The 12,959-nt window shown below is 31.7% G+C and overlaps 2 protein-coding genes across 2 annotated transcripts; one reads left to right on the top strand and one right to left on the bottom strand.

The window, feature by feature from the left end:
- Positions 1–197: 197 nt before the first annotated feature.
- LOC108821648 (NAC domain-containing protein 21/22) lies at positions 198–4,316 on the bottom strand. The gene is made up of 2 exons (XM_056991899.1): positions 3,969–4,316; positions 198–1,127 (listed from the first exon to the last, which is right to left on the bottom strand). The coding sequence occupies exons 1-2, from the start codon at positions 4,171–4,173 to the stop codon at positions 376–378; spliced, it is 957 nt and encodes a 318-aa protein (XP_056847879.1). The 5' UTR covers positions 4,174–4,316; the 3' UTR covers positions 198–375.
- Positions 4,317–9,117: 4,801 nt separating this feature from the next.
- On the top strand, positions 9,118–12,261 carry LOC108818746 (peptidyl-prolyl cis-trans isomerase CYP59). The gene is made up of 12 exons (XM_018591675.2): positions 9,118–9,265; positions 9,570–9,688; positions 9,784–9,888; positions 10,058–10,175; positions 10,308–10,358; positions 10,438–10,752; positions 10,842–10,919; positions 11,010–11,056; positions 11,139–11,194; positions 11,281–11,321; positions 11,418–11,523; positions 11,627–12,261. The coding sequence occupies exons 2-12, from the start codon at positions 9,591–9,593 to the stop codon at positions 12,103–12,105; spliced, it is 1,494 nt and encodes a 497-aa protein (XP_018447177.1). The 5' UTR covers positions 9,118–9,265; positions 9,570–9,590; the 3' UTR covers positions 12,106–12,261.
- The last annotated feature ends 698 nt before the right edge of the window (positions 12,262–12,959 follow it).

The raw sequence follows: 12,959 nt of genomic DNA, 5'->3' as shown, positions 1-12,959 counted from the left end.
AGTTTACTACAAGTTCGTTTTTTTATCAATTAGCTATTATGTAAACATTGATTTTGTTCACAAGTTCTGCAGGGAGCAGTGCCTTGGCCCTTGGCTAATCAAGTATTCCATCATGTTCACTGGTAATGATGTCTCATATATATAGTATTCATATGTATAATAATGTCTTAATCATTACACCGAAACAGATGGAGCTATGATGAAATTCATATGTATAATAATGTCTTAAGTGGTATTTTACATGAGTTGTACTAGAGTGAGGGAAATGTTTGTACAATCAGACACGCACACTTTACTCCTCACCCCTTGAAGAATGGTTCCAATCATGAATATGAATATAGCAATAATGACTCGCACTACTACACTCGACCATCATCAATTCCACGCAGTGCTTGGTATGCCAATGTCGGTCAAGAAGCTCTCGGAGCTACCTTCCCCATAACTCTGTGCTTCTTTAACCTCAATGCCTCCATCGATCTTAGTGAGCTGGCTGAGCAGAGCTCTGAGAACCATCTGATCTGAAGAATAGAATGAGTCTAGCCCTGGGAGCCTGGTGGGGGCTGAACCACCAGTGAACAAGGGGATAGGGTTCTTCTTGAGTTCAGAGACTGAGTTGGTTAGGGTTTGGTTCTTTGACAAATTGGAGAAGCAGGGCACTTGCTCATTGGTGATGAAGTGCTGATCATCACCGAGGTAAGAAGAGGGCTCTTGGTCAAAGTTGATGTAAGAATCCATCAGTGGAGGAAGAGAAGCGGAGGCTGTCTCGTCAAAACAGCTTCCCACGTTGTCTCTACTTAAAACTCCTTCTGTGTTCTTGTGGAACACTCTGCACAAGACCCAGTCTTCCTGTACCTCTGGAGAGTTCAGAGTAGGAGGATCAAAGGAACCCTGGAGACGAAACTCGTGCATGACCCAATCACTTTTACGACCACGGGGCGCTCGACCTTGATAGAACACCAATGTCTTCCTCATCCCGACAAGCTTACTCTTTCTTAGAATGGCTCTGTCTTTCCCTGTGGCTTTCCAATATCCGGTGGCCGTTGCTCTGTTTGTTCTCAGCCCCGTCGCGTATTTCCTATCTCTTTGGCTGTAGAAATACCAATCTTTCCCTCCCACGCATGCCGTTTCTGTTCATTTGAAACATACAGCCAAAAACATTTTTTTTTTGTTACATAGATTACATTATATACAATAATGAAACTCATGAATGAAATTGAGCCAATGGTCCAATAGTAAACACACAGATGTGTTTCTTGGACTTCTACATCCCAAGGGTTCAAAGTGATATTGCTGATTCATTAGCTAAGAACTAGTGCTCGTTCATTTCAAAGAATTTTTTTGTTTTTATTACTTGTTCTATTCCGATTTAATTACATGTACCATCTCAAATTTAAATAATAAAATAATTTTTTTTTGCCAAAAAAGAACACAACTGAACCAATTTATCTGTTTCAAAAAATTTCATGTGGTTTTCAAATATTTTTATTTCAAAACTTGTTTTGTTCTCTATCTTATTTTTTATTGCTAGATAATTCTTTTTTAGTAAAAACACTTTTAAAATAATGTTGATTTTATGTAATAGAAGTATATACAGGCTTGAACAAAAAAAAATATGTATATATTGATATAACTATATATATATGAAGTGTAATATAATGTAAAATAGATAAAAAGAAAAAAAAGTTTATTTTTATAAAATGATACTAATAAAATATTAGATGGGTTCTATGTTGTTATACAAATAATTTTAATGGGAAAATAAAAATGTCACTATTAAAAATACTATTATATTTTAAAACATAATTTGGGTTTTTCTTATTTTCTATGATTATTTGAGATGTTTCTATATTAGTATAACTATTAAAAGAAATGTTTTTTTTATAAAATCTGTGAAAAGCGTTGGTCAATTAGTATGTATATTTATTATGAATAAGACATGTATCAGTTATTTACTGATGTAGTATTTACAAAGAAATTATATATACAGTATACACATCCGTGCGGATTTGAACTAAGCATGTCATCATGTGATTCTTGAAGCAAAAAAAAAAAAGCTGATCAAAACAGAAGTTTCAAAAAAAAAAAGTCTCGAATAGAAACCAAACACCGTGTGGATGAGCTGTATGAATGGATTTTGATTTGTTATTTATAAATGGGAGCTTTGTTTGAATGAAGAAAAACTAGAATTATCACGTAGTTGAAGGGTCAATATCTTGATTTGAAAAATAATCAAGGACCCATTATAGGCGTACGCGAAGGAGAAGAAGAAGAATCCAATTATGATCAAACAAAATTATTAATATTTTCCAAAACTTTTTAAAACTTCTCATTAGCCAAAAAATGTCACACTCAAACCAACGGAACCTAGAAATTATACCCAAAAGAAAATAAAACCTAGAAATCGACTTATTCGTCGTTATTATCTTATGTTATTCCTTTTTTTTTTAACAACTCTTATGTTATTCCTATCCAAACTTTTTCAAGTATTTTTGGTTGACGATAACGCCAAGAGTGTCAACTTCTCTTGTAATGTATTCCTAATATTTTTATTGTAGTTATTTGTAAGAATCATGTGTGTGTTTATAAGAATTATGTGTATGTTTATATGAGTAGTTTTCCTAATCTATAAGAGATACAAACATGCCAATAATGGTAATGATATGTTTAAATAAGGATTAGTAATATGTAATTATGTATAAACTACTAGGTGTTTTCCTGCACCATGTGCAGTGATAAATTTATAAAATTATATTTAAAAATACAATTTATTAATATTATATTTTTTTATTTTTGTTAACAATAACTAATATAAATATCATTTAATTAAACATAAAACTAAGAGAGAATAATTTTTTTATTTTAAATTATATTTAAGAATATATATGCATATATTTAAAATTAGAATATTAGATAAAAAAATTATCTATTTCTTTTGGTTAAATGTATTATATCAAATTGTACAAAATTACTAAAATCATATAAAAAATGTATAGTTATCAAAAACTAAAACTAAACAATATTTATAAAATTTTGTAGATATCTAAAAGAAACTAATGATATTACGATTAAAAATTATATTTTTTTTTTAAATATAGAAATTTTTGAAAATTTTAGATAATAAAAACTGTATATTTATAAACGCTAAATTAAGAAATATTTTGAAATTAAAAATTTCATATTTGAATATATTTATTCTAGTGATGGTTTATGAGTTATTACTATTTTATAAAAAGTTTACCAAAAATATAAATCAAGATTAAATGTAATATATGAGTTACTACCATATTCTAAAAGGTTCCCCAAAAGTATATATCAGCATTAAAGTAATTTTCCATGTCATATTTAACCATATGACATGTCATCAATTTTAATAGACATGTCACATTTTTTTGTAAAAATGTAATATATTAAATGTAATATATGAATTATTATCATATTCTAATAAGTTTGCCAAAAATATATAAATCAACATTAAATAAAATTATTCGTGTCATATTTTCGGGAAGTCATGTCATCAATTTTAGTAGCCACGTCATATTTGTTTCGTGAAACTGATTGTACAGAGAATATACCGCAAAATTACTTCGCAAATATAGTTTAGGGGATACCCTAAAATATCTAGAATTATAGGTGACATCATCGGATGGTTATTAGACATCACTCCGACTTTTTTAGTGGATATGGATTTAACTAACTTCGATCTTTTGATTCGAAGGATAATATTTTTTAAGAAAAGAAAAAAAAATCATTTGATCTTGGTTATTAATTATGTTTCTGCACCAAAATCATGAACACGAACGAACAAGTTATCTAAACTATTAGTCAAAAAAAAAGTTATCTAAACTATAATCATGACGGTAAATTCACTAATATCTATGTAAAAAAAACTAAAGAAGCTTTTAGCTACATGTATGTATCAAGCACGTGATCTTAGAGATAGAAAGATAAGATTGTAGTAAGAGACGTACTGGGGATGTCCCAAGGCTCGCACTTGTTGAGATCGACTTGGATCAAGAGGAGAGGAGGAGGAGTTTGATTTATATTGTCACCAAGCGATCGTGCCATCAAGTAATCGCAGACAAGCTCGTCATCTTTTGGGTGAAACCTGAATCCTGGGGGCAACTTTGCCTCCACCGTGCTTATACTACTTTCCTTCTTCTCCTCCGACTCCATGCTTTCTCTCTCTCTCTCTCTCTCTCTCTCTCTCTCTCTCTGAATGGTTAGATTTTAGGTTTTTAATATTTGATGAGGCTCTTTTTGATTAGCGGATAATTATTTAAGAGAGAGAGAGGAAAATAATGATTATTAGTGATCATTTGGGTGTGTCCGAGGAGGAGACCCGTGGTTTAAGTAGTAATTAACTGTCCAACTTATGTATATTTTGTTCCCATCAAACTTGATACTCCATCCGTTTCTAATTAATCCAAATTTTAAAAAAAAAATTATTTCAAAAGATGTATTTTTTACAGTATTTTTTACAGTATTTTTACATTATCAATATAATTTTTAATAAATAATAATGATAAATTGTTGATTTCAAAAAAAAATTTGTATTTACTAAATTTTGAATGGTTGAAAGTTATGAAAAATGTTAATCACAAAAAATTATACATTTAATACTATGATTTAATGTATTTTATTAATAAGTGTGTAAAATCCAAAAAACTTAAAACAGAGAGAGTATTATTTTTTACTAGTATTGAACAAACTAATAAGTAATTTTCCAAATAACAACCAGGTTTTAATCTTAGACATTATTAATGTAATCTTATGTGAGAATTTCCTAGAAATATCAAATTATTAAATTACATACTTAACTGAAAATAATTAAGCAAAATAAAAAATCACACATATATTTTTTGCACCAACGATTAAAAGGATATTTGATATATGTAATACTAACAAGCAACAACAGAAGACAAAAGAAGATAACTATTTAGGTTAATTGTTCGCCCAAATATATTTGTGTCGTCGAGGAAATTATATATCTGCAAATCCAATTTTGTGCTCTCATATTAGACACTTAAACAAGCTATTTTCTTTTTTGCTAAAATGTAAATATTATTAAAATGAATAAAAAAGTTCTACAAAAAATTATTTAGTTTTGAACCATCTTCACAAAAAAAGATAAAACCAAGATGGATTCCGGAGAAGAGAACAACTATCTCAACCACCTCGCTATAAGAGCGTTGAAACTTCTCAAGCTATTTTCATTCTACAACAAATGTCGTGTTAAGATTTAGTACTCTTCCCGTTCCACACTAAGTATGTTTCACTTTTACATTAAGATAAAAATGAATTCTAATATGTGTATATATACACATTTTTTGTATAAAATGTCAACACGACATTTGTTATACACACATTTTTTAAATATGTGAATAAAAATGTCAACATTTTTATACAAAAATTGTGTGTATATATACACATATTAAAATTCATTTTTATCTTCATGTAAAAGTGAAACATATTAAAAATGTGTATTTCTTTTTATCGAACTAGAAATGTGTATATAACAAATGTCATGTTGACATTTTTATACACAAAGTGTATATATATATACATATTAAAATTCATTTTTATCTTGATGTAAAAGTAAAACATACTTAGTGTGAAACGGGAAGAGTACCAAATTTGGATTGTCGACTATAACATGAACATGCTAGTGAAAAAATGGTCTTGGTTTAATTAAACCTTTAATATTGCATTATGACATGTTTATGTATACATAAACAGTGGGGTGGCTGCCATGAAACAGGAGACAACAATTAAAAATATCTAAATACCGTCCATTTGATTAATTTCTTATTTACTAGTGGGTTTTAATTTATTTACCGTCTCTGAATTTTTTGAAAAGTATTTGGAAATAGTCTTGTGAAACGTACATGTGAGTATTTCTGATTATCTTTTGCCTTAGTCATTGTAAAATGGTCTCGCATTGTAATCTCCGTCTTTAAATACGCCAAAATAAATAATTTGTCGTAGTCATAAACATAATTGCTTCGTTTTTAAAACTGCATAGTCCGAGTAAATCAAATGAATAATTCATGGGAACAGCTGGATCCGAAAGGCCCGCGTGGCCCAAAGACGTAGACCATTCATCTTTCCCTCTGCAAAATTCCACAGATTATATTTATAATAAAAACGGTGAATAGTTTAATTAATATTAACCAATGGTTTATTACATGGTAATTAGAGACAGTAATCAAAAACTTGGCCTAAATGTGGATATGTCTTTAATAGCCTTCCCACCTTTGTAAACAGATCCAGTTTCATTTCAGTCGTCACCTCTGATCATCACCGTATGCAACATGCTACTACTAGTCGTTTAAAAAAAGGAAATTGCGGATGATTTCTATCGGCCGCTACAATATAGTTAAATTATTGAAGACAAATGAGAATATTGAATAATGAAGAAGAAGCTGGTCCATAAATGTATGTAAGATCTATTGAAAGTGTGGGAAGGTATTGGGTTCCGATGCTGTCGTTTGTTAGTGGCTTGGAGCCAGTTGGAGGGGTGGAAGTGATGGCCACCACAACAACAAAAACTTTAAAGTTGGACTTTGTCAAACTTCAATTCTTTTGATATTTGGATAGAGACAAACTTATTCCTCTTCAGATTTTAAACGTACTTTCAGACCTATAGCGAGTTCCTTTCTATTCGATTGGATAGAACCAAAATCCTTGGAGTATGTGCGGTATTGTGCATTTCATTATGATACAGTATTGTATGTTTTAATATTGTTTTTATAAGGTTTTTCGGCTGAGCCTTGAGGCCGTGATGGTCACAGTTTAAACTATATTATATTAGGGATCTTATAAACTTTTTATACTTATTCCGTTCTGTTAAGATGGAAATTTTAGGAAAATATATTTTGCAAAATAAATTTTATGTTTCATATGAATTTAAAGTAATGATAAAAATTGTAAATTTTAAGAAAATTAATTAAGTTTTTGAATTATTATAAGTTTAAAATTATTTAAAACTAATAAATACAAAACTCGATGTTTTATGATAATATTTAATATGTTTTTAATATGTATGAAAAACTTAAAATAATATCTTTAGAAACAAATACAGTATCATACAGAATCAATATGAACTAGTCTAACCGTTTGAAAAAATTAATATGAATTAACAAAGATAAATATATAAAATATAAAGACTCTTTTGAATTTGGATTCAGACAATAAAAAAATACATCGTGATAGGTGAAGAAGCATCATTCAAATTTGCGTGTTACTTTCTTTTTCTTTTTGGGCAACTGCGTGTTACTTTCTAAGCGTATGTATTGTGAGAGTCAATTATTGAATAACCAAAATGTAATTTATAATTAAGCAATCTTATTTTATTATTTAGTGAGTAGCAAAGAAAAAAAATTTGGATAAAATTTACCCTTTCCCAAAAAACTACAACATCATTTTTAAAAATAAGAAAGGAGAAAAATAACCAAGTGCTCGTAGCTTGGTGGTAAAGAAGGTACAGCTATACTGCCCGCCACCCGGATTCGAACCTTGGCCACAATGGATTTAACATCCCTTCCGTTGGGGCGCTGGACCCTTTTCGGGAATGTGGCTGCCCAGATACCATAGTTATCAAAAAAAAAAAAAGAGAAAAATCAAAAAGTATTTAAGGTATATATTATAATTATAGTTGATTCAGAGAATGTCAAAATAATCGAGGGTTGAGGATTAATTTTCGGTTTAGTATGAAAACACTTTGTGAGCTTAGGATAAGACAAAAGAAATGCCTTTCAGGAGGTGCATGAATGAATAAACACTAGCTTCCATAGGCGAGATATGCTTGCCAATGAAACACAGCTGGCCGTAAAACAGAAAGGAGAATTTATTTCGTAAATATGTTTGCATATGCATTTCATAAAATTTATGCAATATTCAGACAAAAGCATTTTTTCAAAAGAAAGCGTTTTCTGGAATCACGAGACAGAAATTACCTAATCTTGATGGAACAATTATTGAGGTGCTAAAATCAGTTTCAAAAAAACAAAAAAAATTTATTGAGGTGCTTTACCAAAATAGTTGTTGCTTTTTCTATTTGCAACTGTAATTGTTGCTTTTACCACAAAAAAAAAACTGTAATTGTTGCTTCTTCTTGGTTTAGGTTTCTCTTAACTGATTTGATGTGCCCCATGATTGGTTATTTTCCGTAAGGGAAAGTTTGTCCTCACAAGATCATATGTGAACGCTAATCATATCTTAAAAGACACTCATATGAATACACAAAGCGTGTACTTGTGATAATGCTCATTATTGGTTGTGACCAACTGACCATAATGTTGGAAAATAATAGTTTTCACACACACGAAAAAGTAACTAAATGCATACAGTAACTAGATATAGTAAAAACTCAATAAATTAATAGTGTCGGAACAGTAAAATTTCATTAATTATAAAGTTATCGATTTACAATTTTTTTCTTTTAGAATTCTCTATTTTAAATATATTTTATATAAAATAAGAAAATAGTTGATTTTATCATATAAATTAATTTAATTTTAGATATTTGATATTTATATAATTTTTAATTTTGTTTGGTGTATTTTTAATATTTTTCATAAAAAAATTCATATATAATATAAAGTAGTTTTAGATATAATTTTACTAAATGTTATTAAAATATATTAAAGTATTTTAAAAATTAGAGATGAAATTAAGTGTGAATATAACACATAAAATACAATGTGTTATTTGTACTTATATAAACCTTATATACGTAAATTATTAAATTGTGATTATAGTATGACTATAATTTACATGAGATTTTCTATAAAAAGATTATCTTTTTATTTTATCGATTTTAGTCATATTTTGAATCAGCTTAACTCATGAGACATTTTTTTATATTAATTTAACGTGTTTATTAATTTACCGAATATTAGTTTATAGAATTTATACTGTATAATAACATCATAATCCTCTCCCAGTAAAACATAAACACTTAAAAATGGTCAAATGTTATATAACATTGACATGAGAAAACTTGAATTGAAAGAAACCGAAATCAATGTTGTCAGGCCCATTAAGAAGCCCATAAAAAATGGCGGTGAATGAAACATTTCGGGTAAGAGCGTATACGTTAATAAACGTGGCCCATCTATGTGCACGTTCCCCAATTCTTGTTTCCAAATCAAAAACCTAGACAAAATCGACGATCTCCTCTCCCTCAACATTCAGAAAGAGACGACGACAAGAGCAGCAGACGTTTCGTCCGTGCCCTTCCTCCTCCTCCTCCTACTTTCCTTACGTGAGTATATCTCCTCCTCTTCTTCTTCCTTTTGTTGCTTACAACTCAGAAGTAGAATCTCTCTCGCAAGGCAATTTTGGGCTGGAAAAAGATAATCAATTATGTGAATTATGCTTTGCAAAAGGGGAGTTTTCAATCAGTGTTCATAGACCTAGAAGTTAATAGTTGAGAGAGTTATAGTTAATATGTGGATTGGTTTTCTTAGTCTTTCCTTTATGCTTGCAATCTGCGTCCTGTTTCTATTCCTCACCACTAACTAATGCTATGCTCCGGTTTGCATGACTTGCTATTTTCTGGGTTTCAGGCTGCTGGCTGTGTAAGAAACATGTCAGTTCTTATTGTGACAAGTCTTGGGGACATTGTCATTGATTTGTACTCCACTAAATGCCCTTTGACTTGCAAGAACTTCCTCAAGCTCTGCAAGTAATTACTGCACTCTCTCTTTCTTTCTTTCTTTCTTTGCTTATCTATCTATCAATACTTTACTCACTGTTTCTCTCTCTCTCTCTATTGGTTAGGATCAAGTACTACAATGGGTGCCTCTTCCACACTGTGCAAAAGGATTTCACTGCTCAAACTGGTGATCCTACTGGTACTGGACTTGGCGGTGATTCCATCTACAAGTAAGTAATGTTGTGTGCTTATTAATTTTTTTTTCTTATCATCTTTTCCTTCTCTCTGTGTGTTACTAGTTTTCTGCTTTTCCAACTCCTTGTTTCTGTTTTCAATTGTTAGTTTCTCCGAATAAATCTGTCAACTTTATCCTTAAATCATGTTTTGTTGAATTCCCAGATTGCTGTATGGTGAGCAGGCTCGCTTTTTTAGAGATGAGATTCATCTCGATTTAAAACACTCCAAAACTGGCACTGTTGCTATGGCTAGTGGTGGAGAGAATCTCAATGCTTCCCAGGTAAATATCCCCCTACTCATTTTGCCTTAGCTACCAAATTTATGATCTTATAGACTTCTCAGAGTAACGACCTCTGTGTTGTGGATCAAATATTGTGTCCTTATTTGACTTAGTCTATTTTCTTCTTTGCAGTTTTATTTCACACTTCGTGATGATCTAGACTATCTTGATGGGAAACATACAGTAAGTACATTTACAGTTGTTCCTAATCTCCCTACGATTTCTTTTCTATGTTACTTACAATATATATGCCATTTTATAGGTGTTTGGGGAGATTGCTGAGGGGCTTGACACGCTGACTAGGATAAACGAAGCTTATGTTGATGCCAAAAACAGACCTTATAAAAACATTAGAATCAAGCACACTTATATACTTGAAGATCCCTTTGAAGATCCCACACAACTGGCTGAGAGGATACCAGATGCTTCCCCGGAAGGAAAACCCAAGGAAGAGGTTGAAATTGACGTGCGTCTTGAAGATGATTGGGTTCCCATGGATGAACAACTTGATGTTCATGAACTGGAGGAGGTTATCCGTGAAAAAGCTGCTCATTCTAGTGCTGTTGTACTTGAAAGCGTAAGTGTCCTCAACTCAGCTGTCTTGTAGCTCTATTGATGTTGTTATACCAATCACGTTTAATACCTGAGCCTGTATTGCTATTGCAGATAGGAGATATCCCAGAGGCCGAGGTCAAGCCTCCTGAGAATGTACTGTTTGTCTGCAAATTGAATCCTGTGACTGAGGTAGGTGCTTTATATATTAGAGTTAGCCAATAGCAAAGGCTTCTTTTTGTTTGTGACAGTTTGTTCTTTTTTATCTCTTGTCTCATGCAGGATGAGGATCTGCATACCATTTTTTCACGCTTTGGCACTGTTATATCGTGAGTGATATCTCCTTGATTCGTTCTGAAAAATCAAATGTTGTGTAGTTGTGTTATTTATCTTCTTGTCTGAAAATGGCAGGGCTGATGTAATCCGGGATTTCAAAACCGGTGACAGTTTGTGCTACGCTTTTATAGGTGAGTCCTGCTATATAGTTACTGTTGGATTTCTCTCTATATGTATAAATGTGTGTGTTGCTGAGAGTTTTGTGTTTGTTATATAGAGTTTGAGGAAAAGGCGGCATGCGAACAAGCATATAACAAGGTAAATTTTCAATTCAAGTGCAAGCTTAGGAACTGAATGAAGACTGAAATGGAATTATATTTGGAGGGGTGTTAAGTGATTGTTGTTGCTTTACAGATGGGGAATGCTCTGATAGATGATAGAAGAATACATGTGGACTTCAGTCAGAGTGTATCCAAACTTTGGTCACAGTTCCGGCAGAAAGATTCACAAAAGGGTAAAGGTAAGTCCTTTCTCCCTCCTTATTGTGCGTATTGATCCCACAGAATCACGAGTGACATTGAATGCTGATGATGTAAATTAACATGGATAAAATGGTGCAACAGGAGGGAATGGATGTTTCAAATGTGGGTCGACGGATCATGTAGCCAAGGATTGTGTGGGTGGTGGTAATCAGGGTTCAAAGTTCATCGTAAAAGACCAAAACAGACAGCACGGAGGAGGTGAAGGGTATGATATGGTGTTTGAGGGAGATATAGCTGAAAGGCCCAAGAGGGAGAAGAGAGAGCATAGTCATGACAAGGACAAGATTCGGAGCAGAAGTCCTCGTGGCTATGGTGAAGGCAAAAGACAAGAGAAAGATGAACCCGAGGACAAGGAAGCTAGTAAGTACAATGGTAGAAGACATAATAGGGAAGAGGAAAGAGAAAGGGAGAGGAGGTATGATGATGGTGGGGGTAGGGAGAAGAAACACAGGGAGAGAGAGAGTAGGGAAGATGAAGAGAGGAGAAGAAGAAGACGACGCCACGAAGAGATGAGAGACGATCGTGGGAGTGAGAGAGAGTATAAGGGAAGGAGAAAATGAGAGAAGGGATAGGTGAAATGCAATCTTGTCATAAACTAGCTTTGAATTCCATGGAACTGAATGCTTTTCAAAAACTTTTGCAGACATGTATATGTATTGTATGGATCCTTTTTTTTTTTTTTTGATTATTCAAACTCCCTCGAGTGTTGTGTGTGACTTGTGAGCGATTCGAACATAGTAGCGGGGTGGAAGATGTTCTTTGTTTTTCACTGACATGAGGGCAGCGCTTTAAGAGACTACTAGATCATGACCCGCGCGCATGCGCGGATTTATCTTTTGATTCACATATTTTATATATATGTTGTATATTATTTAAGATTTATAATATAAAAAAGTTAGAACGATCTGGAACCAAAAAAATCGATCCGGACAAAAAATTTCAAATACCTACTTAGATCCAAATATTGAGAACTCGAAAAACTCATACCTGAAATGAACATATTTATACCCGATTCGGTGAGCTAAATTTCAAATATAATATCTTTTGTTATATTTTTAATTCATTTTTTTGGTTTGGTAAGATTTACTATTTATTCGAAAAAAATTTGGCTAACTTAATGGTATATATTCGTAGGTTTCTTTTTTTTCTGAACAGGAAAAAAAAAAGATTTAGGTCTTGATTAAATTTATCTTATATAACAAATTGCTCCTATAAATAATTTTTATAAAAAACTAATTTTGTAACAGTAATATCATTTTTGTTATAAATTAGTATATCATGGTTTATAGGTTCAAAGTATAGAATTTGCCGTTTTCATAGTATTGCTAATATTGATAGATGCAAGTTAATGAATACATATAATATATTGTATTATTATTAATTTGTCGTATAGTATTATATGTTAGTAGATGTA

This window comes from Raphanus sativus, chromosome 8 (genome assembly GCF_000801105.2).
Source record: "Raphanus sativus cultivar WK10039 chromosome 8, ASM80110v3, whole genome shotgun sequence".
NCBI lineage: Eukaryota > Viridiplantae > Streptophyta > Magnoliopsida > Brassicales > Brassicaceae > Raphanus > Raphanus sativus.
Note: the sequence above shows the minus strand (reverse complement) of the source record. Positions and strands in the feature narration are given on the sequence as shown.

Bases quoted from the DNA above. Each gene is read 5' to 3' on its own strand.
- LOC108821648 (XM_056991899.1), bottom strand. From the start codon at position 4,173: ATGGAGTCGGAGGAGAAGAAGGAAAGTAGTATAAGCACGGTGGAGGCA. The intron at 1,128-3,968 runs GTACGTCTCTTA...TCAAATGAACAG, and splicing joins CGAGCCTTGGGACATCCCCA to AAACGGCATGCGTGGGAGGG.
- LOC108818746 (XM_018591675.2), top strand. From the start codon at position 9,591: ATGTCAGTTCTTATTGTGACAAGTCTTGGGGACATTGTCATTGATTTG. The intron at 11,195-11,280 runs GTGAGTCCTGCT...TTTGTTATATAG, and splicing joins TTTGTGCTACGCTTTTATAG to AGTTTGAGGAAAAGGCGGCA. The intron at 11,322-11,417 runs GTAAATTTTCAA...GTTGCTTTACAG, and splicing joins GCGAACAAGCATATAACAAG to ATGGGGAATGCTCTGATAGA.